This window comes from Anas platyrhynchos, chromosome 2 (genome assembly GCF_047663525.1).
Source record: "Anas platyrhynchos isolate ZD024472 breed Pekin duck chromosome 2, IASCAAS_PekinDuck_T2T, whole genome shotgun sequence".
NCBI classification, from domain to species: Eukaryota; Metazoa; Chordata; class Aves; order Anseriformes; family Anatidae; genus Anas; species Anas platyrhynchos.
Window position 1 is genome coordinate 88,154,475 of NC_092588.1, and position 23,236 is coordinate 88,177,710.

Consider the following 23,236-nt stretch of genomic DNA (forward strand, 5'->3'; position numbering starts at 1 on the left):
AAAGAGCTGATCCCAAAGTTTCTAAGCTAAAAATTGTCATGGGTGAGTTCAGGGCCAAAACAAAGACTTAAAAGTGTGATGTTATTTGAGGTTGTCATCATTCCTCCAATGATTATTTGAGCATATTTAGGAAAATCTTCTGAAAAGAGAGAGTAGTTATGCCTTCCACATGACCTCCAGTTCCTTACCATGACAGGTCAGACTCTCACTGACAGCAGAGGTGTGTTCACATGGTTTCCAGCACTGAAACTCTGGGCATTTTTTGGTGTGTGGTTGTCAGGTGGGAGATTTGCACATTTTACCATCATATCCCCCCTTTTGCATTTCAGATAGTAGGTATTAGAAACGCCTGCCCACCAACACTTGCTGTTCTAAACAGTAGTTTTCCTTTTAGATTTCTGTACAAATATATATTAATTAACTGGATTAATTACCTGGATTGAAAAAGGTGCTCAAGTCCATCCTGAAATTGAATAACCAAGAAGGTTCTCACCTGGTTAGTTGGGACCCATTTCGTAACACGAGAATATGTTGATCATAATCATGCCAACTTGTGCCCATATAAAACCAAACAAACTTCAATCAAATCTTGCAGATAGAAATATGCCAAATGATTGCATGACAGGTGCAGATCTACCATTGCATCACACCAAGAAAAACCTCCATTTTTGCTTTATTTAATGCTTTCCTAACTGCAGGTCTAATTTGAAGTTCACAGGAATCAATAGCAGATGACTTCAGAAGAGTGTGCATTATATCTTTGAGTTATGCTGATGCCACTTTACTAAGAAAAATACTTTTATAATCTCTCCGTAACTTTGTGCATGATACAGAAGGTCCAAAAAAACAGTGTTAAGTGTTTGAGCAATTACATCCCAGCTGGTATATGATGGCATAGCTCCAGTGAGACCACTAAGAGTTGTTATTGGTGTTTTTTTTTTGTTGTTGTTTGTTTGTTTTGTTGTTGTTGTTTTGTTTTTTTTGTTTTGTTTTTTTTTTGTTTTGTTTTTGATTTCTGTGGGGTTTGACCTTTTAAGTATCTCTTGGAAGATTCACAAGACCTGACTTGAAAAGGGAGCTAAACAGATTTCCGCAGTTCATGTACATCTCTTCAAGGATGCACAAACCACAAGAGTTGTAGAGATACAGACCAACATCTGTGCTGCAACTGAAGTTATTGTGATCAAGAAATCTAACTGGCAGATTTAGATTAGGAGATCTTATAATGCCATCTCTCAGTTTTGGGGAGGCTGGTGATATCTACGTTTTTAAAGTAATGCTAACATTTGAAGTGACTTTGATATGAAATTCTGCCCTCAGAGGGCAACCATATTTCTCCATTTGTAGTGCCTGAAGGACCAGGCCTTTCATCTTTCTGATTCATCTCTCCTTAACATATGGTTCTGAAGGAGTTAAAGTCTCAGTCTAGTGAAGAGTGAGTTCTTGCCAATCCTTTTTTTTTTTTTTTTTGCAAGCTGCCAGACATAAAAATAAAGGAGATGTATCAGCACACTTCCTTAGAAATTGAGTTTCCTGATTAAGAATAAATGCAGGATATACAGTGTATTTTATGCTGAAATGCATTCCCCTCTAGAATTGCATGAACACAATTAGCCATTAGCAACATCTTTACACTCAGAGAGGATTTAGATCAGGAAATAATAGAAACAGCCACATACTGCTAGAATGTGGAGAGGGAAAAACAAAACAACAAACAAAAACCAGAAAAACAAGAGTCAACTGTTGAGTAAGTCCTGTCCTGATGCTGCTCCATTTCTGTCTCTAGTCAGGCTGAGGAGAATGAATGAGACAATCATGTTGTAAAATGCACAGCAGGACTATGATGCAGTGGTTTTCTCTTCATTATTACTGTGCAGTGATGTTTAATCCCAAAACACTGCAGTTTACCAGCTTAACCCAGGGTATCTGCACACCACTACTTCCCATTAATGAAAATTGTTTCAGTGACAGGAAATCCTTTTATTTTTTTTTTGATGTCCAAGTGCAATGAGTACCAGTGACAAGCCCAATCATTTATGTGTTAAATTTAATCAGAAGGTCCCCTACATTTGGTGCTGGCAGAGGCCGTCTCAGTGTAAAGGAAACTTTTATGTTTTCTTTTGTGATGCTAAAGATTTCTTTACCCTTCTAGCATTTCCTTGTTGGGTGTAAGTCTTCCATTTGATTGGCAAATACAACATTTGCATCTGCATCTGGTTCTGAGCTTCCCACATCTGTTGTGTGTGGTACAATGAACCATGTACTGTCTTTGCAGAATATTTACAGTTATGGTGTATAGGGAACCTAGCTGCTACTGGAGTCAAGAAAAAAATAAAAGTAACCAAGCATGAGTCAGCTTTCCTCTACAAGTGGGATTAGCTTGGGGTTACCTCAGTTTGGGTCTTGAAAAAAAATAATTGCAATGTTTTCCATTTTAATACATAGAAGTACAAATTGTATCATCCAACAGTACTTTCAGGTATTTCTGACACACTGGTTAGGAGCCAGATTCTGTGATGTTACAGCCAAAATGAGTTGAAACAGATATTGGGTCTGTGTCTTTGGTGGATCTGTGAGGTAACATCATAGCTTGAGCTGAGTACTGCAAAAGGAAAGCTGTGAACACTGATGCCCAGAAACCGATGTGAAGCATCCACTCCATTTTTTCAGGTTCAAATAGAATAGTTCAAGAGGTTTTTCTGATGGGCAAATAAAGACCAAACCTCACAGGCCTATCACGCTCAATAAAAGCCTAAGCTTCAATAAAACACCTCCCCACATACTTATGATTTTTTTTTATTTATTTTTAAATCAGGATTTGATATTATTGTCCACACTTTAGTTGTAGCAGCTGGTTCTTATGGGTGAGGAAGCTTTTTCATCCCTCACTAAGCTGAATTTCCTCAAAACTGAAACAAATCTTGCTGCAATGATGTCATGTTTATTTTAATCTTCTCTTGAACAATGCATATTAAATAGTGAATATGGTAAGATTATTGAATTTAGACTTAATTGGCAATCCGAAACCTACTTTTTTTTTTTTCCTTTTCTTTTTTTTTACCACTCGTTGTAGTGGCTTCAAGGTGTACTGTGCCTAGATGTTGGGTTCAGTCAAGTCAGGAACAGGGTATAGCTCTAAGAAAAGAGAGAGGCCAGAGGAGAAAAGTAAAATCTCAAGGTAGAACCTGTTTGAGATCCAACCATGTTCCTATGATGAGGCAAGACTGGGAAGTGTAATCCATGGTAACTAATTGCTATGCACAGCCCTGAAGAGATCTCTGGTGGACAGATCAGCTGAATAGACATTGCAAACATCTGGGAGAGTTTGTGGATTTTACTGAAAAGGGAAAAAAAACGCTGCTGTGCTGCAGAGTAGAAACATAATGTGACCATACATTCTGAATGTGCCTTTTCTTTCCATTTTCCTTGGTGAATGGGAAACCACAAAACTTTAACCCCGCTTTCATAGTCTAATTTCAGCTAAAGAGAGATCAACTATGCCATCTGAGCTAAGAAACCTGTCAACAGGCTAGTAGTGCCATGCCAATATGCACAAGAAAAAAATAATAATTTAAATAGGATGTGAATTTCTCTGTGGAAAACCTACATATTTGAATTGTGCTTTAGCCCCTTCCACCAGAATTGCCCCTCACTGACTTTTCTGACTCCTTTCCAGAGCTGAATACTGTGCTTTACATGCCCACTCCTGCCCAGATCACATTATTGCCTTTGACCATGGGGCTCCCAATCTGATGCTCTCTCCATAGCAGAAAATACAGAGCTCAAGGCCACTGTGCAAAGCAGTCATGATTACCTCTCAAATAGGAACATCTCCTTGTTTAAGTCTTCAAAACATTGTATAAATATGCGAAACTGAGAAATTGCTTCTCCCTCCTCTTCCCACAGAGATCAATGCACAGCAGACTGGAGAAAACACTGTTTGTTGTTGTTGTTTGCTTTTTTTGTTGTTGTTGTTGTTGTTTTTTAATGTTTAGAATTTATTCTGAAGTTTACTTCAATGTCTTAATTATCCTGGTCTTGGAATACCAAACCCCTCCTTAGTTTGTTTATTTGATTTGTTAATTTTATGTGTTGTATTTGTTATGTGTTTATTTGTTAATTTTGTTAATTTTATGATTTCTGAAATATATATACGTATAATGTGGTACATAAACATGCTTAAATGAAAGAAAGAAGAGATAAAATATCTGATTTAAGCTGGCCTAAAGTAAAGTCATTGTGCTACCTACAGGTTAATTTATACAATGCCAATATATATGCATTTAATGTTTTACTATATGACTCCAAGACTCACAGTCTTATCAGCTTCCTTTGTCCAGCAGCATTTGCCTTACTTTATGAGAATTACTCAAAAGCTGAAAAGAGCATCAGGGGTTAGAGAAATCTGAAATTCATCATCTACAGCTCCTCAAGTGTGAATTTAATATGAGAGTAAAGATGACAGTATTATTGCTGCCAGGGTGCATGGCTCTGAAACCATTCAGCAGGGCCAGATTGAATTAGGTTTCTATCTGAAAAGGATGTCTATTGACAAAAATGCTTCAGCCCATTTCTCAAGGGAAAATCAAAACCATTCTTTTCCAGGATTCACATAGAGAACTTTGGAAAGCATTTACTTTAAAAACAAAACCAGACATATTGCTTCCTCTCTGTGCTACGCTCATCAGCTTAATATTCTAATAGATTTAACAAGAAACACTAATAAGAACCATAGTTTAAACTGAGAAAATGATTTATAATGAATAACTTACAAACTAGATTAATTTAGTCTCATCCCTGTTAAATAAACTAGTTTCCCATTCCCTATGGTAATGTTTAACCTTACTTTGTAAGTGGTCCCATACTAACAACAAAAAGCTGCCTTTGAGGGTAGCTATGAGTGATCATCTCCATCAGAGGCATGATCAGGTAAGAGGTATTCATCACACTGCTTCCTTCTTCTCCGTTCTCCTATTGGAGTAGTTACCTTAAAGTACTTGGGATTTTATTATCTGAACTATGGGATCAGTTGTAACTCATGTGAAACTGTTTGTTTCCTGGCACAATGGTGCCATGTCTGAGGATGTGGGTAGACAGATTGCAATGACTGTGTTTCTCCCTTTGGATGAGGAAAAGTTGGAAGTAGAGCTGAGGAAGCTGCATACACTTTGGTTTTCGCAGTAAATGATGGCCAAGTAGCAGAAAGAGTTACAAAGCTTAAACTAATAATATTGATTTTCATTTCTGGAACACAGAGCCTCTCTCCAAAGCATTGTTCTGAGAAGAATATTAGGCATCTACCTCAATATCTGGGCTTAGCAGAAGTGTTCTTGCTACCCTTACATTGAATTAAGCAGGGTGATATGTAGCAAATACATAGTAATAATTATACAGTTTACTAATTTTCAGCATCACTACAGTTATTCCTGTCATCTTACGCATGCTGAAATTGCAGTGATTTAGCCTTAGTATTGTCTTTTGAGTTTTTATAAGCTACTCTTGCTTGTCTCACAGTCAGTTGGCATAGTTACATATATACATGTGCATATACTCATATGTTGAAACTAGAAGTTTATGTATTTTAAAGAAAATGGATGAAAGAATAGTATAGAAAAGAAGGACCCAATGTCTTTTTGCATTTAAGGGGATACTGTCAGAATTTATGGAGCTGTAATGTGGGCCAAAAGCAACTGCAGAATTGCATGTAAGCCAGGGATCACAGTTCCGAGGACTGACATCTTTCATCTTCTTTTATCTTCTCTGAGTTAAGCTGAGGAGTACCCAGAACAGTGTACTTACTCTCAGTATGCTCCATCAGCAAGTTTGCAGTGCCACAGAACTAGGGCAGAGGGTCACTTTGCCACCCAGAGGGACCAGGACAGGCTGGAGAAATGGGCTGACAAGAACCTCATGAAGTTCCACAAGAAGTGCAGAGTCCTGCACCTGGGAAGGAACAACCCCAGGCCCCAGTACGTGCTGGGGGCCACCCAGTTGGAAAGTAGCTCTGGAGTAAAGGATCTGGGGGTCTTGGTGGACACCAAGCTGAATGTGAGCCAGCAGTGTGCTCTTGCAGCAAAGAGTCCTAATTGTATCCAGAGCTGCATTAGGCTCAGTGTTGCCAGCAGGTGGAGAGAGGAGATCCCTGAGCACTGCTGAAGCCACACCTGGAGCGCTGGGTCCAGTTCTGGTTCCTGCAGTGGAAGAGAGATGCAGACATCCTGAAGAAGGCCCAGTGAAGAGCCACTGGAATGATGAAGGGACTTATCACTCTCCTCTCCTGTGAAGAAAGGCTGAAAGAGCTGGGACTGCTCATCATGGCCAGAAAGGTGGTGGAGTCATCCACCTTGGAGATCTTCAAAAGCCATCTGGACATGGTCCTGGGCATCCTGCTGTAGGTGGCCCTGCTTGAACAGGGGAGTAGGACAATGGAGGACACTGACCTCCAGAGGTCCCTTCCAACATCAGGCATTCTGTAATTCTGTGAGGAACACAGTCCAGACTGACCCTGTTAGGGTGACAAGAGGGCCCCTTGGCTACCATCTCATTTCACCAGGTGAATTCTGATTGAGGACCCATGGACAGAAACAAAATGGGAGAGAGGAGGAGATCATTCATTGCATGACCATCTCTATGTTCGAGACACCAAGTGGCAATTCTAGGAGTGAGAATTAAAAGAGTAAGATCCTGGGAGATATCACAGCCAGCAGCTCTAAAGAGACAATAAAACAAGCCAGTAGACAGTGCCCCAAAGGCTTATTTCTAAACTATATCTCTTATGTGGATGGCTCATTGGAATCAGACACCTATCCAAACAGCACTATCTTGCTGCTTATATTGTCCCTACTTGAGTGATCTCTTTGGGCTCACTGCCTTTACAGTTACCATTTCTTCACCATATAGATTATTGGAGAGCAATAAAGGGAGCAGCAAGTGCCAGAGAAAGGACAAGACTCATGGGTCATGTTGTAGAAGCACAACTTGAAGGAGGAGACAACAGCTTGTAGACCTTGAAAACACAATGAAAGAGATAGAAGATTTTATTTTAATTAAAAACAAACAAACAAACAGTGATGTACTGCTTGGACTGAGGATTAAAAACAAACAAACAAACAAACAAAAAGATCCAATTCCTGGACCCCTCAAGGCAGCTGTTTTATGCTGATCCGAAACCATGTTTAACAACACCAGATTTCAAAGGGTCAGTGATATGAGGGTTTCACAAAAAAAAAAGGTTCTACAAACACACGAGAAGGCCTGTTTCAGTGAGGTGATTAAGAAGAGTAAAACAAGAGGAGAAAAATGAAGCATTTATATTTATCATGATATGGAAAGACAAATTTTACTGCAAACTTTCACTATTTGGTACTTTATTTGCTCGGGTTAGGCTTAGATGTCTGGTAAAATGTGGTTTGTGTTCCCACAGATATCTAGTATTGCTACAACTAGGGAGGAAGTCCCTTGGTGAAAAAATTAACAGTGCAGAATATACATCAAGCTTACCTTAGTCATTGATGCCTGTGCAGAAAGCTGTCCTGTCAGAATGACATTTTTTATATCCAATTCTATTGATATTAATGTGTCAAATGGGAAAAATGTATACTTGAATTCTGACACCAATGTCTGTATTTAAATTAGGACATAGTTTGACATTACAACATTCTTTCAGTGTTCATACATTTACCTTTGGTGTAATAGACAATACTACTAGTCACAACATAAAGATTCTGCAAGCCTTTAACTGGTAGAACAGAAAACAGTAACGGTTTTGTAACCCATGAATTTTGGGAGAGAGGTGAAGGGAATTGGAGAGGGCCTACAAACTGCCTTTGGCAATTTAAGATTAAATGAAGACATGTCTTAATTCTGTATAGATTTTATCAGTTTACAGGATAGCCCAGCAGACTGTGTTTTCCACATTTTCACCCATCTTACACATCTTTTTGCAATTAACACATGGTTCAAAGATTGGAATAAAAAATCATTGATATTTTATGTTTATGTCAACTGGCATTCATCCATTATTTCTCACTAAGTTATTCCATGTTGGCTGGGAATGGTATTTGACAAAAGCAGTCTTCAAAGGGTTAGTGCTGCAGGAGCTGCATAAAGTAGATTCTGCAAACTCTTACATGGGTAGCCCTGGTTTGGTCAGATGGTGATTAGCAGGGAGAGCTGATCCAAAACAATTAAATTCATGTAATGTCTTTTTAACGATTTCAGGCTGTTAGGCTGAAATACATGGTGTTAAACTCACTGGTGTAATGCCTAAGAGCTAGGTGGCCATCCAATAAAGCAGGATCTGCAGCATGCCAAGCAACCTTTTTACATGTATGCATGCTTGAAAAGCACTTCTACCTAAAAGAGACCCTTCTGCAAAATGCAGCACCTGAAGATGTGGGAATAATGAAAGCTGCAATTTCCTTAATGTCAATCACAATTAGATTTTCAGTGCATATGAACTTTAAAGAAATTTTATCTTCATACCAAATTTTGATTTTTTTTTCTAATGAGCTTAGGTTTTAACCAATTATAGCAGTGCAGGTTCTGATATTCCTATACCTGTTGAGTCATACCTTTTTCTAACACTATTCTCAAATGAAAACATTAAAATAAAATTGAAGAGATTTATATATAAGTAATAGGTTTATTTATTTTTTATTAATATTTTATTAAATCAAAAAATAATTTAAAAAAATCTCAGAATATGAGCTACCCATTGAAATAGCAGTAAAATTTTGTTCCTCAAAAAATACAATACAATACAATAATGCACTATTGCATGTTGTTGAGGTTATAACATCATGTTTTTACAAGCAGGAAGGGATTTGTGGAAGGTAAAAATCTGGTATAATGATAGTGGCTTGTTAGTACTTTACCTAAAAGCCATGGCAAATACAAACAGGACAGGTCCTACATATGCCACATATAGTCATAATTCAATGTTTATGGAAGTACATGGATTTATATCAGCCTCTGTCAGAGCATGACTGATGTGAATGGCTGCCTCACAGAGATTAGGCACAGGAGCAAATCTGGGGACTCAATGCCCAAATCTCAATGGCCCAAAGTCCATTGTACAACTCTGCTGAAATTTCATCAGCCAGTTTTGTATGTGTCCTATGACACAAATATACCATACTTGGTTGGACCCAGACAACTCAACTAACAAAGCTAATTATCAGAAGTCAATCAGCTGTCTGATGATGGTGGACGTTCATGGAGTTGTGAGGTTCCATAGGTTGAAAGCTGCCTTTGAGAGGGTTTTTCAAACTCTGCTAGGAACATGATAGGACATTCACGACCATTGCTTTATCCCTTGAAGGGGACTGAGAATAGACTGCTGTTCTTGGGGCTGGGTACCTTGTAGGGGCGAGTTCATCAGTTCTCATGTAAGATTCACTAGTGAAGAGAATGCCACCAAGATGGTGAAGAGATGAGGTACGTGAAGAGACGAAATGCATGCATGCTTGGATAAACTGTGACTTTTTCCTTCTCACCTTCTTGCAGCAGAATGTAAGTAGGTATTCTGAAATAACAGGTATTGTGTTCCTATTCTCTGCTACCACCAATTTAAAAATCTTAATGTAGCACACAGAAAATTTAATTCACACTCTTAGTAACTGCAGTGATCATAGAGAGCACATTTTGAAGGCTGAAGGCAAGGTGGTGTTTCCAAAGTAGCTAGGGTGTGAATGTTGCAAACACCTTTTGTGTGTGTGTGTGTGGCCATCTATGCTCTGTGCAACATCTGTAGAGTTACAAGTGTCTCCTTCCGTATGGTGAAAGTTCTGGAAGTCCACAGACTAATTTGTACAACAAGAAAGTACCCATATAAATAATATTAGTCTAGGATCTGGGGGCAAGGGAAATTTGCAATGCCATATGTGTTCATTTCTATGCCAAGTACAAAGATTTTAATGAATAATCCATTGCAATTGTATGTGCTTTGCCCTGGAAAATGATACTCTTGATATCTTATTCTCTCTGCTGCATTTCTGAACTTCTCAGACAGTGAGAGTACTAATCTCTACTTGAATAAAATCTCATGCATTATGTTAGCCTCCCTGCTTGCTTATTCAATTACATCACATGCTGCATGATCAGCTCTTGTAGTATTTGCTTGTATTTGCTGTTTTCCAGTATTTGCCAAAGAGGATAATGATTTTTTTTTTTTTGGGGGGGGGGGGTGGGTTGGGGGGAAGAGCAGATTTGCTATAATTGTAAGTGGAAAGCAATCACAGTTTTGTGTTCCTTGTATAATCAGTGGAAGGAAAAAACAAAACAAAACAAACAAACAAAAACAAGGCAGCCAAATCATCTGACTGAGAACAGTAATGAGTTGTGATTTTAAAGTAACAAAATGCAACCTGTAAAACATATCAAAACCAGAAGACAAGCAAAATCAGCAGTGTGATGCCATTATTTTCATTTAATGCTTGTGTCTCCTGCTGTGGAGTGGAAACTGTGCAGTGGGTATGGTCAGTGTCTGCCCAGTGGCAGCTGGTGGAGTTGCCTCTCCTGGGGAGCTAGAGGGAATTCCAGACTGACCAGGCTGCACCTGGGTGTGAGGAAGCAGTAGGTGCCAAGTTCACCAGTCTCAGCCAGACATTTGCAGAGAGGCTTGTAGTAACAAGGCTCTCATGCTTGTATAGGCATCATCATCAAAGCTGACATCCAGAACTCTGGGATATCTGAGTGTCAGGACTCATTTAGGAACTTTGTTAGGGGGTCTGAAGAATACCCCAGTCCTTCTCCATGGCCAGCATAGCTCCCATTTTTTACTTTCTTATCTCATTCTTCCTTAATTCAGTGCTGTTCTCTGGCACCTTTCCAAAAGTGCTATGCTTTCATCTCAATAACAGTTTCTGGATGAACTACTAGGTAGAATGGCTGGACTTTTGGACTCCAAATATCTGTATAAAGAAAGAAATCATGGTAGTTCTCATGGTACATTGAGAACTACTGTGGTACATGGTAGATCTCAGAAGACATTGTAAGATACAAATATGCAAATCACAAATCCCGTAACTCTATTAGCTAAATCGAATAAACAAACAAACAAAACCCTTAAGGAATAGCTTTAATGGCCATAAAAGTTTAATTTTGAAATTTCCAGTCATTTTCTTTCATGTTTTTCTACATCCCATGCTGATGTATGAAATGTAAATGCAAGAGACTCAGCAGCTGTATCATCTGTATTTGTGTGGCCATGCTCTACAGGTTATACAGCAAAGATCCCATTCGTTTGCATAAAAATGAATTGTGAAGTCACAGGCAAAGGACTGTGAAAGAACTGTTTCAATTAACAAGAAAGGCAGGTTAGATGTAGGAGGACAAATATTTTATTCCATTAAGTTCTTATTGTAAGGCCCCTCCTGATAAGTGAGCAGATATATGCAGATATTTGGCTATTAGGCTTGACGGGGTATGCTGTAGTCTACAAGATGTTAAGTACAGCATATCCTTGAACATTGTCCACGTCCCTGTTAACAGTTTGAAAGTATTATTGAGGTCAAAGTGAGATTTGTGATTTGTTTTCCCTCAGACAAATGAAAATGTATTCGCAAAAGTCTATTTTGACAGTAAGTGTAGAAGTATCTAAAGTGACGACTGCCAAGATGGCTGAGACCACCTCTAATTCATTGGTTTGAACAATCTTCTCTCCAGCTGGCCACCTCCAGAAATTCCTCAGCTTGGAAGGATTATTTAAACAACATGCTGTTTCCTGACCTGATTTGTTTTTCCATATAGGAGCAAATACAATAAGTTCAAGTTCAGAGAAAAGAACTGGTACTTGAGATTAATGTCAACATCTTCACGCAAATACTCACCACTGCTGGATACCGCTATTTGCTGCATATAGTATATTTAGATAGCAGTATTTAGTACTGCACTTTTCTCTGTGTTGCAGCTGCAGGCTGTTATCCTGCAACAGAAACCCTACTAGCTATTAGTTAAGGCAGTAATAGTAGTGATACAGCTTATAGTGAAGATCCCCTGAGAAAAAAAGTGCAGTAATTAAACTCTGTCACTAGAATTTTGTATGTCCTATCATGAAGTCAGTGTATTTATGAAAATAAAATGTCTAAATAAATAAATAGAAGGTTTAAATTAAAAAAAAAAATGTTTTAAATAGTTTAAATAAATAAATTAAATAATAAATAAAAGTGCATGGGGAAGCACTTAGCTAAAGTAATCTCATTTTATGGATTGACTTTTCTCCTAAGTATAAATCACAGAATCACATAATCACAGAATTTGTAGGTTGGAAGAGACCTCAAGATCATCGAGTCCAACCTCTGACCTAACACTAACAGTCCCCACTAAACCATATCCCTAAGCTCTACATCTAAATGTCTTTTAAAGACCTTCAGGGATGGTGACTCCACCACTTCCCTGGGCAGCCTGTTCCAGTGTCTAACAACCCTTTCAGTAAAGAAGTTCTTCCTAACATCCAGCCTAAAACTCCCCTGGCGCAACTTAAGCCCATTCCCCCTCGTTCTGTCACCAGGCACATGGGAGAACAGGCCAATCCCCACGTCACTACAGCCTCCTTTAAGGTATCTGTAAAGAGCAATAAGGTCGCCCCTGAGCCTCAAAAAAGATCATATAAAGATGATATTAAAGGAGTGCGGTAGAGAACAAAAGAAGAGCAAACTCCTATTAAGAGTGACCTAGGAGAACGCAAACCTAGTGCTTTAGGGCACAAACAGATCACCTACATGGCTATCATTTGAACATACGTTTTGTATGTTCAGACAGGCTTGGCCAAATATGGAAATAATTGGTGTATTCTTTCCTGGAAAGATAATTAAAGGCCACTGCCAGAGGGGGGGACATCTCAGCATTTAGACTCCTGACCCTTCCCGGCTTGTTGAAACCCACATTCCTATGAGTATTTGAAGATACCATATGCTTCTGTTTGTATCCTTGCCCTGGAATTCCTTACAGATTTCTATGCTTTATTTTTCATAACAATTTTTTAAGAATCCAATATCAATTTTGATTAAAACGTCACTAAAGGTGTGCAATCATAAAGGAGTGTATGTACAGTATTTTTCATTTGATATCAAAGTTACAGGTGGATGTATAAGGACATGGGGAGGTAGGGCACATACAGACAGGAGGATCAGTTAGCTATAATGTAGTTTCCAAGCATATAACATAGTTTCCAAGATCTGGAGCTTAAAAGTGCTAATTAAGGTTAGCAGGTAACTTCTCACATCTGTATCAGCTGTTCTAACTGTCAATTATTGCAAATTGGGTACACATCCCAAGGTGACATTTTTATTAAAGACGCTAAAACTCATTTTCCCTGTTATTCAGGTGAACATGACCCAGGCATAAAAAGATAAAAATTATTGAGTATTACAATGTACTAAAAAAAAAATAATAATCATCCTTCTCACTGCACTCTCTGAAAGATTCATTGCAATATTACTGAGAGAGCTGGGAATGCTCATTTCAAATAAACAAGGGCAGATCAATTTCAAAGGAGGCAGTGCTGTCAGGAGTAGCATCTATGAGAAGAAAATAGATAAAGGGGTGAAATTTAAGTTGCATATTCAAACATCTTTCTTCAGTTTTTAATTAAACACGCAGGCTTATCTTTCCAGAAGAACTTAGTGTCAAGCATTTTGGCTGCAAAGAGACAGGAGGCTCTGGAACATGCAGCATATGAAAGGCTCAGAGCCAGTCATGTAAGCTTTATAAAGGCTGCCCTATTTTACCTGAGGCCAGACACAGCCACCCACACATATCTAAGCATTCTAATTCAATAAGGGATGGTAATTAGTTTTAAGTGTGTACACCTCAAGGATGCCTCCCTTCCTCTGAGAGTATAATGTACCTCAGTTAAACAAATGCCACATGTCCATCTCCACTGCAAACTTGTAGTTAATGCTAAGGCATCCAGCAGATCACTTGCTTTGTAAGTATCCCCCATCTATTACAGCAGGTATAAAAATAAACAGCAGTATATGGTGTAATACTTCCATACTGCCTTGTGCCTACATACATACACAACATAGCTAGAGCAGCGTATGGCTGCCTTTAAAACCAGTGTGAAAGCTCCTTTCTTTTCCCAGAATAGGAAATGTTGGGAAAAGAACAGTTTTCTAGTTGATTCTGTAGCTTTCTCATTGCAACATGATTTGCTACTTTCCAAACACTTAGGATGGCTCCCTGAGAACAGCTGCCCTGCAGGGTCCTTTTACCCTTGGCAGCACAGCTCTTGAAGATGCTGTGCTGCTATTTGTGGCTTCCTACCACAGCTGCACATCAAATATACAAAGAAGAAGCCAGACAGGCTTTGGCAGCAGAATTGAAATTATAATATGAGGACTGGGAGAGAAGTGACTAGTTTTTTATTGTTCTAGTAAGAAATTAGTAATCAAATGTACAGAAGAAGGTAATTGCTTGCTGTTTCATTCACTTGTTCCAGAGATAAGTGCTTGTTACCAGGAGAACAAGGGTCAAGTTCACTAACAGAAGGTTCGTTATTAGCAATAGGCTTAATCTAAGAATGTTTTAAAGTTTTATCCAGGATTTGTTCATCCAGTTTAGCATTGTCCACATATCTCTTTATCTACCATCAGCACCATAGAACACGAAGTGACAGAGAGAAAGGGAACTCGGCCAAAGAGAAGTGGGAGTGGCAAGGCTTCAGTTCTCAAGGAGGCTAGAGAATAGTCTGAGAAGCATTTACGTGCAGTCTGAGTTTGCTTCACTTCTATTTCTCTAGAGATGATTGACTTAGGGTTTAATTAGCTGCAAGCACATAGGTGTTTGGTGCCATTTCAAATGTGCTTAGGCATCCTGTTGGATCTCCAGTTACTGCCCTGGAAGGGTACAGGCTTCTTATAGGTCCTGTGGTCTATCTGCAGGCTGTGTCTCAGAGGAATGGAATGGTAGTTTGTGTCCAAAGGACACCGAGTCCAGATGAGCACGCTTAAATTTTTCACCCACGTGTCCACTAATCAATCTGCAGCTATTCCTGTCCCAGAGTCTCCCCAAAGTCCAGTATCATGCACATTTTGTTTTTGCAGTTGTAGCAGTCAGTGAATTTTCAAACTGGTTGCAGGACTAACCTGCAGACTAGCCTTTTTCCTGCATCTGTGATTCAAAAGGTTCACATATGTGCCTAACACATGCCTTTCTCTGGAAGAGATTTTATTCTATTCCATGTTCCTGTTCAGGCTGGACAACACAGATCACCAGGGAGGGGTGGTTAATGAAATGTTAGTTCTGCAGCTCTCTAACATGTTTTGTCCCATTTTTCTTTGCAGCAACCTACAATGAAAGATGGCAAATCTTGCCACATGCCAGTTCTGGGTGTTACTGCTCTGTTAATACTAGTTTTAAAATCCAAAAGCATTGCAAAGCCATCAATATTATCACAACATAATCTTCTCATCCCATCATTGGCACAGTCTGTGAAAATATCCCTTTAAATACCACTTGTATACGAAGGACCCAGCAGTCCTATATACAAATCTCCTTTTCTTAATGATTTCTTCTTTACCAGGAGTTTCACAAAATGTCATAAAGGTCCACATTCGCCTGCATATCTGTAGAGTCTGTAGCAAGAACTCATGCAGCAGGAAGCAGAGGGGAATAGCTGATTTGTTGACAGTGATTTCCAAATTGAAAAATGATAACTTGCAAGTTAGATAAATGGATCTAGGCAATTATACTTCTGCACACAATCCACGTGGTCACTCTGAGCAATGGGCTGCTGCTTCTCTGATCCAGCCCTGAGAACAACCACAATCAGGAGAGTTCAATATTAGAGGATGCACCAAAGCCTTGCAGCAGGTGGATCATCATTACATACAGTCTCTAGAGAGGAATTCTCTCTTTGCGTTTGTAAAATTTCCAGCCCTGCATTACCACCATCAATAGGCACCTTCATGATTCCATTTTCTGTCCTTGCCCTGTCCTACCTTTCTTGCAAAGTATCACAGTGCCATAAATAAAGAATCCTTCCTCAAAATTATCCTCTATTTCTGTGCATAAACCCCTGCTCAACACTCACTTCCAGGACTGACCACTGATGCACACAAAATCCTACATTTCTTTTCCAATAGATTTCAGGCCACAGACTTTGATTAAAGACTTGGCACCTTCCACCAAAAATAACCATTCCCTTTCTCTTTCCATACCAGATGATATGCCTCTGTATTACCTCACATTTTTGCAAGTGTCTTCAGAGGAAGAAAACAAAGAAAAATAAATAAATAAATAAATTAAACAGATTTAGCTAACATCTCATTTCGATAGGGTAGTCATCTGGCAAGACTGTGGGATCAGCAGGAGTGGAGTGTTTACTGTTTCCCCTTTAAGAAGCATAAAAGATGTCACTTCTTCTGGTTTATGTAACTGCCTGAAACAAGATAAATAAGCTGGCAAGTGCAGTGGATTTTATAAGGACTAGAAGACCCTCTTCAGTGATGTAACACCTTCCTAATCTAATCCAGCATGGCCTGTGTTGACTGCTGTATATTTTCTTACAAATTTATCAAAAGAAGCAGAATTTTGTCTCCTGATACACACAATTTCATGAAATAGTCCTTTTTTATTATTTTTGAGAGGGCTGGTGGGTGGCATGACAGAGAGTACAAAAGATTATTTCTCAGTAAACCACACTCAAGCTGAAACCTTGAAATTACAAATTTTGTCTCCAGTTCTTCTATCAGCTGACATTAATGTCTTGGCACCCCTAGGAGGCAAAGTTCCATATCTCCAGGAACTAGCCTCTTTTTTCAGCAGATATGTAGCAGATAACTGACAACTTCCACAGGTCACTTTCACTAGAGATTAGAAACTCTCAGTGCGGCAGAGGCAAACCTGGCAGTCTGCATTTTTGCCATGCAGTTTCTGAGAAAACACTTACCAGATTGGGTAATCCTGCAAGCTGCACTGATTCATCATAGCTAGGACACCTTCTGTGACTCAGACCACACAGAGAGGTTTACAACTGCTTTACATCATGGGGAGAAGTCCAAATTGCAGGAGCTTGTATTTTCTCTTCCAGAATGAGTCTGAGCTCTGAGAGATGAAGCAGTCGAGAACTGCCTATGGTATGTGGAACAACCAGACCAATGCTTCCTTGGCCAGGAATGAGCACCTCAAATCTGGATGCATGTCCTTTTTCTTCTGGTACATATATAACAAAAAGATTTCAGCAAAGTAAATACGTAGCTGCCTCCTGTGGTTTGGATTGTGAAGAATTATCTCTGTGCTCACTAAGTGAGTATCTGATGTCAGTTCTGACACCATGATGTAAGTGTGCCTTGCTCCACCTTGCCCCTCACAAACTTGCTGTTGTGTTTCCTTCTTGCCTAGGGCAAGTTCTGTCTCCTGCCTTCTGTGAACTGAGGTGCCCACCACTTCGGGTCCCAGATCATGGTGGTGTCCCAGAAGGAGGTTCAGTGGCAGAAGCCGAATTTCACTGCCTTACTACAAGTGTTGGACAGTTTGCAGCTTTTTAAGTTACCAGACATACACCAGCAGTGTACAGAATGGACTAAAAACCAACATGTTAATTTGGGGAGCTGAGGCATTATTTTTGTTGTCTCACCACTGCTTTTCAAGAGTTGAGGTTGCCTGTACTACATATTACAGACATTCTGATGCTTATAGACAAGCAAATCCAAGGAAAATGCTTACACACACACACACAAGTTTATTTTTCTTTTACTTGTAAACAGATAAAAAGTGATCTGTACAGCTGATATAAAAATAAATTCACTTTGGCCTCGCTTTTGTTCATATGACACGTAATGGAACAGCTAATTGACATTCTGTCATTTCTGCTTCAATAAACTGAACTCAGTGATGCCGTCCTCTAGAATCCATGAATCTATGACAGCTGATCATTTCCAAAATAAACCAAGGATCTAATTTTATTTCTAAACAATGATTACCTCATTCTGGAAGCCATGTTAAGCCTTCTGTCTTAACAAATGATACAACAACATTTAAAAAATAAAATAAAATAAAATAAAGATTTAAAGCAACAACAACAACTTCCAAACAGTTAACGATCAAAAAGGAAACTGTATTTCACAGGAAACTGTACTTCACGATGGAAAAAAACTAATCATAAATGCTACCAAATGTTTTAAAAATAAATTAGTGGCTCTGAAGAAAAACAGCATGCTGGCAAATAAGGCAGGAATTCAATAAGTAAAACATAGTAATTATGTATGGTATAAGACTACTCCAAGAGGAAAAGTTACACCAAAATAAAAAATTGAAACTTTGGTATCATCAGCCACACCATAAAAACAATTAGTAGATGAGTGTCCTCAGAAGGTGGGGAGCTCTGAGTCAAGTGGGGGCCGAAGGGCAGAGGTTCAGCTCGAGAGCAGCTCCCACAGCCGAGGCTGATCCCGCTGTGGCTCCCCCATGGTGAGACCTGCAGGTGCCCTGTCCTCAGCCACCAAAGGAAGAAAAGGGACAGCCCGCAGCTCCCTGAGCCACAGGAGCCAGCCCTTCCACAGCAGGGATGTGCTCAGGGCCCTGACGCCAATGGGAAATTCCTGTGGAAGTTTGAGGAATCAGCATGAGTATTTGCTCCACCTGGAAGCTTTGGTATTTGGAGATCTATCCATGTGGAGCAATGCTGGGTTGGACAGGAACCTGAGTACATGGTTCCAAAAAAGCAAGAGAGCAATGTAAAAACAAAGATTTTCATGAGACAATAGGTTTCTGTACACATGAGATTTTAATTGCTTGACAGAACCAGTAGAAGCTGCAACTGTGGGAAGAGCGTGTGTTCATAACAAAAATCAGTCACATTCAGCGAACAATCAAATAATACACAGTCACTAGCATTGCTATTAACCATCTGCACAGATATTTTAGTGTTGTAAAGCGGACCGTGGAAGTTTAACAGATGGGAATATTACTCAGAAGCACATTATATCTTGATTGAAACATGTAAAGCACATTTCAAATTAAACTGAAGCATTTGCTTACAATCAAAATGCTTCATTTTTGTTACAGGTGATGTCCAACACCTGTGGAGAACTTTACTCTGAAACAGTGCTATTTAGTAAATGGTATTGTAATGGTTCTGTATGAGTATTTAAATAGATTTAATTTCCTATCTTGTCGGAATTTTGTTTCACATCTAATATACCGGCAATTGCTCTCTTTACTCCTTTGTTAATATTTCAAAACTATATTGTATTGTTTCCTTTAGAGATGCAGGAAGTAGCAAAATGGAACAAACCCATTAAAGAGCTGTTCTGTTACTGTATTTACAGTACAGGCTGATGTATCAGGGATTTTTTGAGAAAAAGGAAAAACAGGAGTTGGTTTCTAATTGTGCAGTAGCACAGTGCTTCCCATATAATATCTTCAAGTAGTTTGTTACCTGTATCCATTATTCCTGTGCAACCAAGAGAGAGAAGAGACAATTTTCATTCCCTTGGGGACTGTATTTCTGCCTTTTCCATTGCCTGCTGAAAAAGCAATTAATTTCACTGTCCCCCGGTCTTATTGCTTCGCCGTTATTTTTAACCATGTTATTGTTCCTTATTATTTGTGTTGCTATAACTCTTGGATACTTCAGCCAAGATCAAGACTGTACAAACGCAGCCCGATTCTGCCAGTAAAATATTACAGGTTGTAATGGAAGAGGCGGGAAAGAGCTCAGAGGGCACAGGCACTGCTTTGGTCATGTGCGCAGAACAGGACAGCGAGAGACCAAGGGCGACACGCCGACACGCAGGGATCTGGTGCCAGCGGAGGCGTCCTGCTGCCCCCACGAGAGGTGCCCAGCAGGCAGGGCATGCTGCGGGCTGCCAGTGGTGCCCACCTGAGGTCACTTGCTCCAGGCTGCTCAAGGAGCGTGTGGCAAAGCTGTGCTTGCGCATAAACCCTGTGAGATGCAGTTCACTGTCTTAATCACAAATTAATTCTTCCTGTTTTCAGCTTCTTTTCCTCCTTCTCCCAGCCACCTACACTACTGCTGTTATGGAGCTGAACACCCTTTTCTGCTTTAATTTTTCTTCTTTCTGTTTCAAGCGTTGTTTTTGGCTCTTGTCCCCATCTCTCACTCAGCAGAAGGCTGAATGTTACTTTGGTTGGAGGATGTGTTATATAATGTTCTTCACCCCTTCTGCTCTTTTGTTGGCATCTCCTCCCACCCCTGGCATGCTGAATAATGCTAATATACTCTGAAACATGGGGATCAATAGCCTCTGCAATTTTATTTTAGCTGGTGTAACAGTAGCTGTTGAAAGGCAGGCAAACAGGTGATGTATTAAAGCTCACGTCTATGAAATACCTACTCACCATCAACTCTCCAAATTAATTACATATATGTGAAAGAATTGTTCTTCCAATTCATATTGGATGTTTTCCCTTTTACTTTAAGAGTCACTTTGCACACATATTTTGGGCAAGATTAAGTAGGAAAGACTGACCTTCTTAACACAGTGTATTATTCTCTATAGCCAGATCTTTCTTTCTTATTCTGACATTAAGAAGTCATTCCATTTCTGCACTGACATTTTTATCTTCTCTTTACATCCTTTTCAAAAGCTGTGTTATTTACTGAATTTGTCATGACACAAAGGGAAAAAAAATGGTATAAAACCCCGCATATAACAAATAGCAAGGGCATGCTATTTTTCTCTCATGCAGATGAGTAACTTTTTAGCATTCATTTCTCATTACCTTAGTTTCCCTGTCTTTTCCTCCTGCTTCTCTTTTACTGAGCACTCCGGACTCATCTGTTTGTTCTGAGATTTCCTGTTTCTTCACTGTTTGTGATTGCCCCTTCTTTCTTCAGAATTAATCAATTTGGTTAACACTGTCTCCATCGCCCTTTAGTCTCTCTGGCAACCTCCTCAGGTATGACTTGGCTGTGAGAAAATTAAATGTAGAAGTTCCTACCTCCACAGCGTCCGCAGTTCATCAAAATGTCGCCATCAATGCAATATTTTCCTTTTACGTCACCAGATCTGGACAAAGCCACGTTACTTACCTACTTAACAACCACCTTGGAACAAAAGCAATGTAAGGGCTGGGGTACCTTGCCCTAGCCCAAGCTAAATGGCCAGCGTTGGCTTAGCTAACACAGAGCCGTCAGAACAACCATTTTCATGAGGATAGGAATGAGTGGATGACAAGAAAAGCTATAATGATACCTGGTTTTATTTATTTATTTATTTATTTTCACAAAGGCAGCCTCTGCATATGTGTCTTTTTTTAGAGCAAAGCTGTAAACAGGTGTCTTGTTCTTTGGCATCAGTGTCAATCACACGGCCTCCGTCGCAGACACAGTCTGTAGGAGGACTGAGAGGGCTTTAGCTGTGGCCGGCCCCAATCAGTTTGCATCCCACTCAACCACAACACTCAACTGCATGGTCCCTGCAGACTACATTTTGCCCGAGCTGGTCCCCGGCTGGGCCAGAAGGCTGGACAAGCGGCTGGTGCATACGCAGCAAGCCTCTCCAGAAGGTCTGACCATCACCGAGCGAGGAGGAATGCCATTTTGGCTCAGATCACAGCTTCGGCCTCCTAATGAACCATCCACACCAAGAAACCTGCTGCTGGCAAAACCCTAGGGCTGCTCAATAAATAGCGAGGCCCGGTGAGCTCAGCACCCGTGGAGCCCCGATGCGGCTGCAGGAGAGCATACGGCTCCACAATTGTCTTCGGCGGGGTTTTTCTTTCCCCACGCAGCCAGCTGCTGCTTTTCCCGACGAGCTGACATGCTCGCTCGCTGGTGTTAGGTTTGCTGTGGAAACTCACACATGCTTTCCCTCAGCAACCCCCCCCCCACCTCCCCACAGCTGAAGTTGGAAGAATTTCTACCCAGTGTGGTTGTTGTTTCCCTCTCCCCCCAAAAAAACTCCCCCTTTTTTTCTTTTTTTTTCTTTTTTTTTATGAGGTATTTGATCGCGACACTTTTAGCAGCTTTAATTTTGGAAACGAGGAGGTGATGTAATGAATTTGGGAAAGAATTAAGGAAAAAAAAAGCACAAAACAGGCAGCTAGGGAGGATGAGGCGAACCCCGCCGCCAACTGTTGAGCGCTCCCCAGCTCTGCCCAGCCCGGCCGCTGGCCACGGGCTCGTCCCGCGACACGAGGGCGACCACGGCGGGCGGCCAGCTCGCCACAGGGCGGCGGGGAGAGCAGAGGGAGGGGGGCGGCCATGAGGGGCTGTGGTGGCGGCTGGTGCTGAGGGCGGCGGGCGGGGGCGGTGCCGCGGCGGTTGCGGCGGTTGCGGCGGTTGGCTCGGCCCCCCCGGTAACGGTCTGCGGGCGCTGGGGGGCGGCGGAGCGGCTCCTCCAGCCCTGCCCGCCCGCCGCCCCGCGCTGCCTGCCTTGCACGCCCGGGCACACCGCCGCCCGCCCCTTGCACGCCCGCACACGCCGGCGGCAGGGGGTCACCTTGGCGGCCTCGCCGCTCTCCCTGCCTCCTCCTCTCGCCCCCATGAGCGGCGCCCCCCGCCCCGCCGAGCCGCCCCGCGGGCACAGCGCCCCGCAGGAGCCGCCGCCCGCAGCCGGGGCCGGGGCTGGGAGCGGGGCCGGGGAGGCGAGCGGCGAGCCCCCCTCCGAGCCGGACAGCCCCGGCGGCGCCCAGGGCGACAAGCCCGAGACCCGCTCGGTGTGCAGCAGCGAGAGCGGCAGCGGCAGCCAGCCCGGCGGGGCCGGCCCCATCTGCAAGATCTGCTTCCAGGGCCCCGAGCAGGTGAGGCGGGGAGGGGCGGGCGGTCAGCACCAGGGACAGGGCTCGGCGCCGCCGCAGCGCCCCGCGGGGTGAGCAAGGAGCACGGGGGCTGCCGGGGGAAGCTTCTCCTCACGTCCGTGCACACGCCTGCATAGAGAGTTACCTGGCTTCCTATCACTAGGAGCCCTCGCATCTCTTCCGAGGCAGTTTAGTTTTTGAGCATTACTATAGCCAAAAATGCATGTTCAGTATTTCATGGATTGCAGTCGATTCCAGTTTGTACTTCCACACCTGCAAATGTTTTGGTATTGAATATACATACACATGAAATATTTCTGAAAAATTAATGCTGTTGTGTTGCCTTTTCAGGGCGAGCTGTTAAATCCTTGCCGCTGCGATGGGTCGGTACGGTACACACATCAACTTTGCCTGTTAAAGTGGATAAGTGAAAGAGGGTCGTGGACCTGTGAACTCTGCTGCTACAGATACCATGTTATAGCAATTAAAATGAAGAAGCCTTGCCAGGTAATTCATTTGTTTGTTT

At 41.3% G+C, this 23,236-nt stretch overlaps 1 protein-coding gene across 1 annotated transcript in view; it reads left to right on the forward strand.

Annotated features, from left to right (window-relative positions):
- Positions 1 to 21,883: 21,883 nt before the first annotated feature.
- The window catches only part of MARCHF11 (membrane associated ring-CH-type finger 11), a 32,358-nt gene continuing 31,005 nt past the window's right edge, over positions 21,884 to 23,236 (forward strand). Inside the window, exons 1-2 of the mRNA XM_027448612.3 lie at positions 21,884 to 22,713; positions 23,062 to 23,217. Coding sequence (XP_027304413.2) covers positions 22,456 to 22,713; positions 23,062 to 23,217 — 414 coding nt within the window. The 5' untranslated portion in view covers positions 21,884 to 22,455. The remainder of the gene's footprint in view (positions 22,714 to 23,061; positions 23,218 to 23,236) is intronic.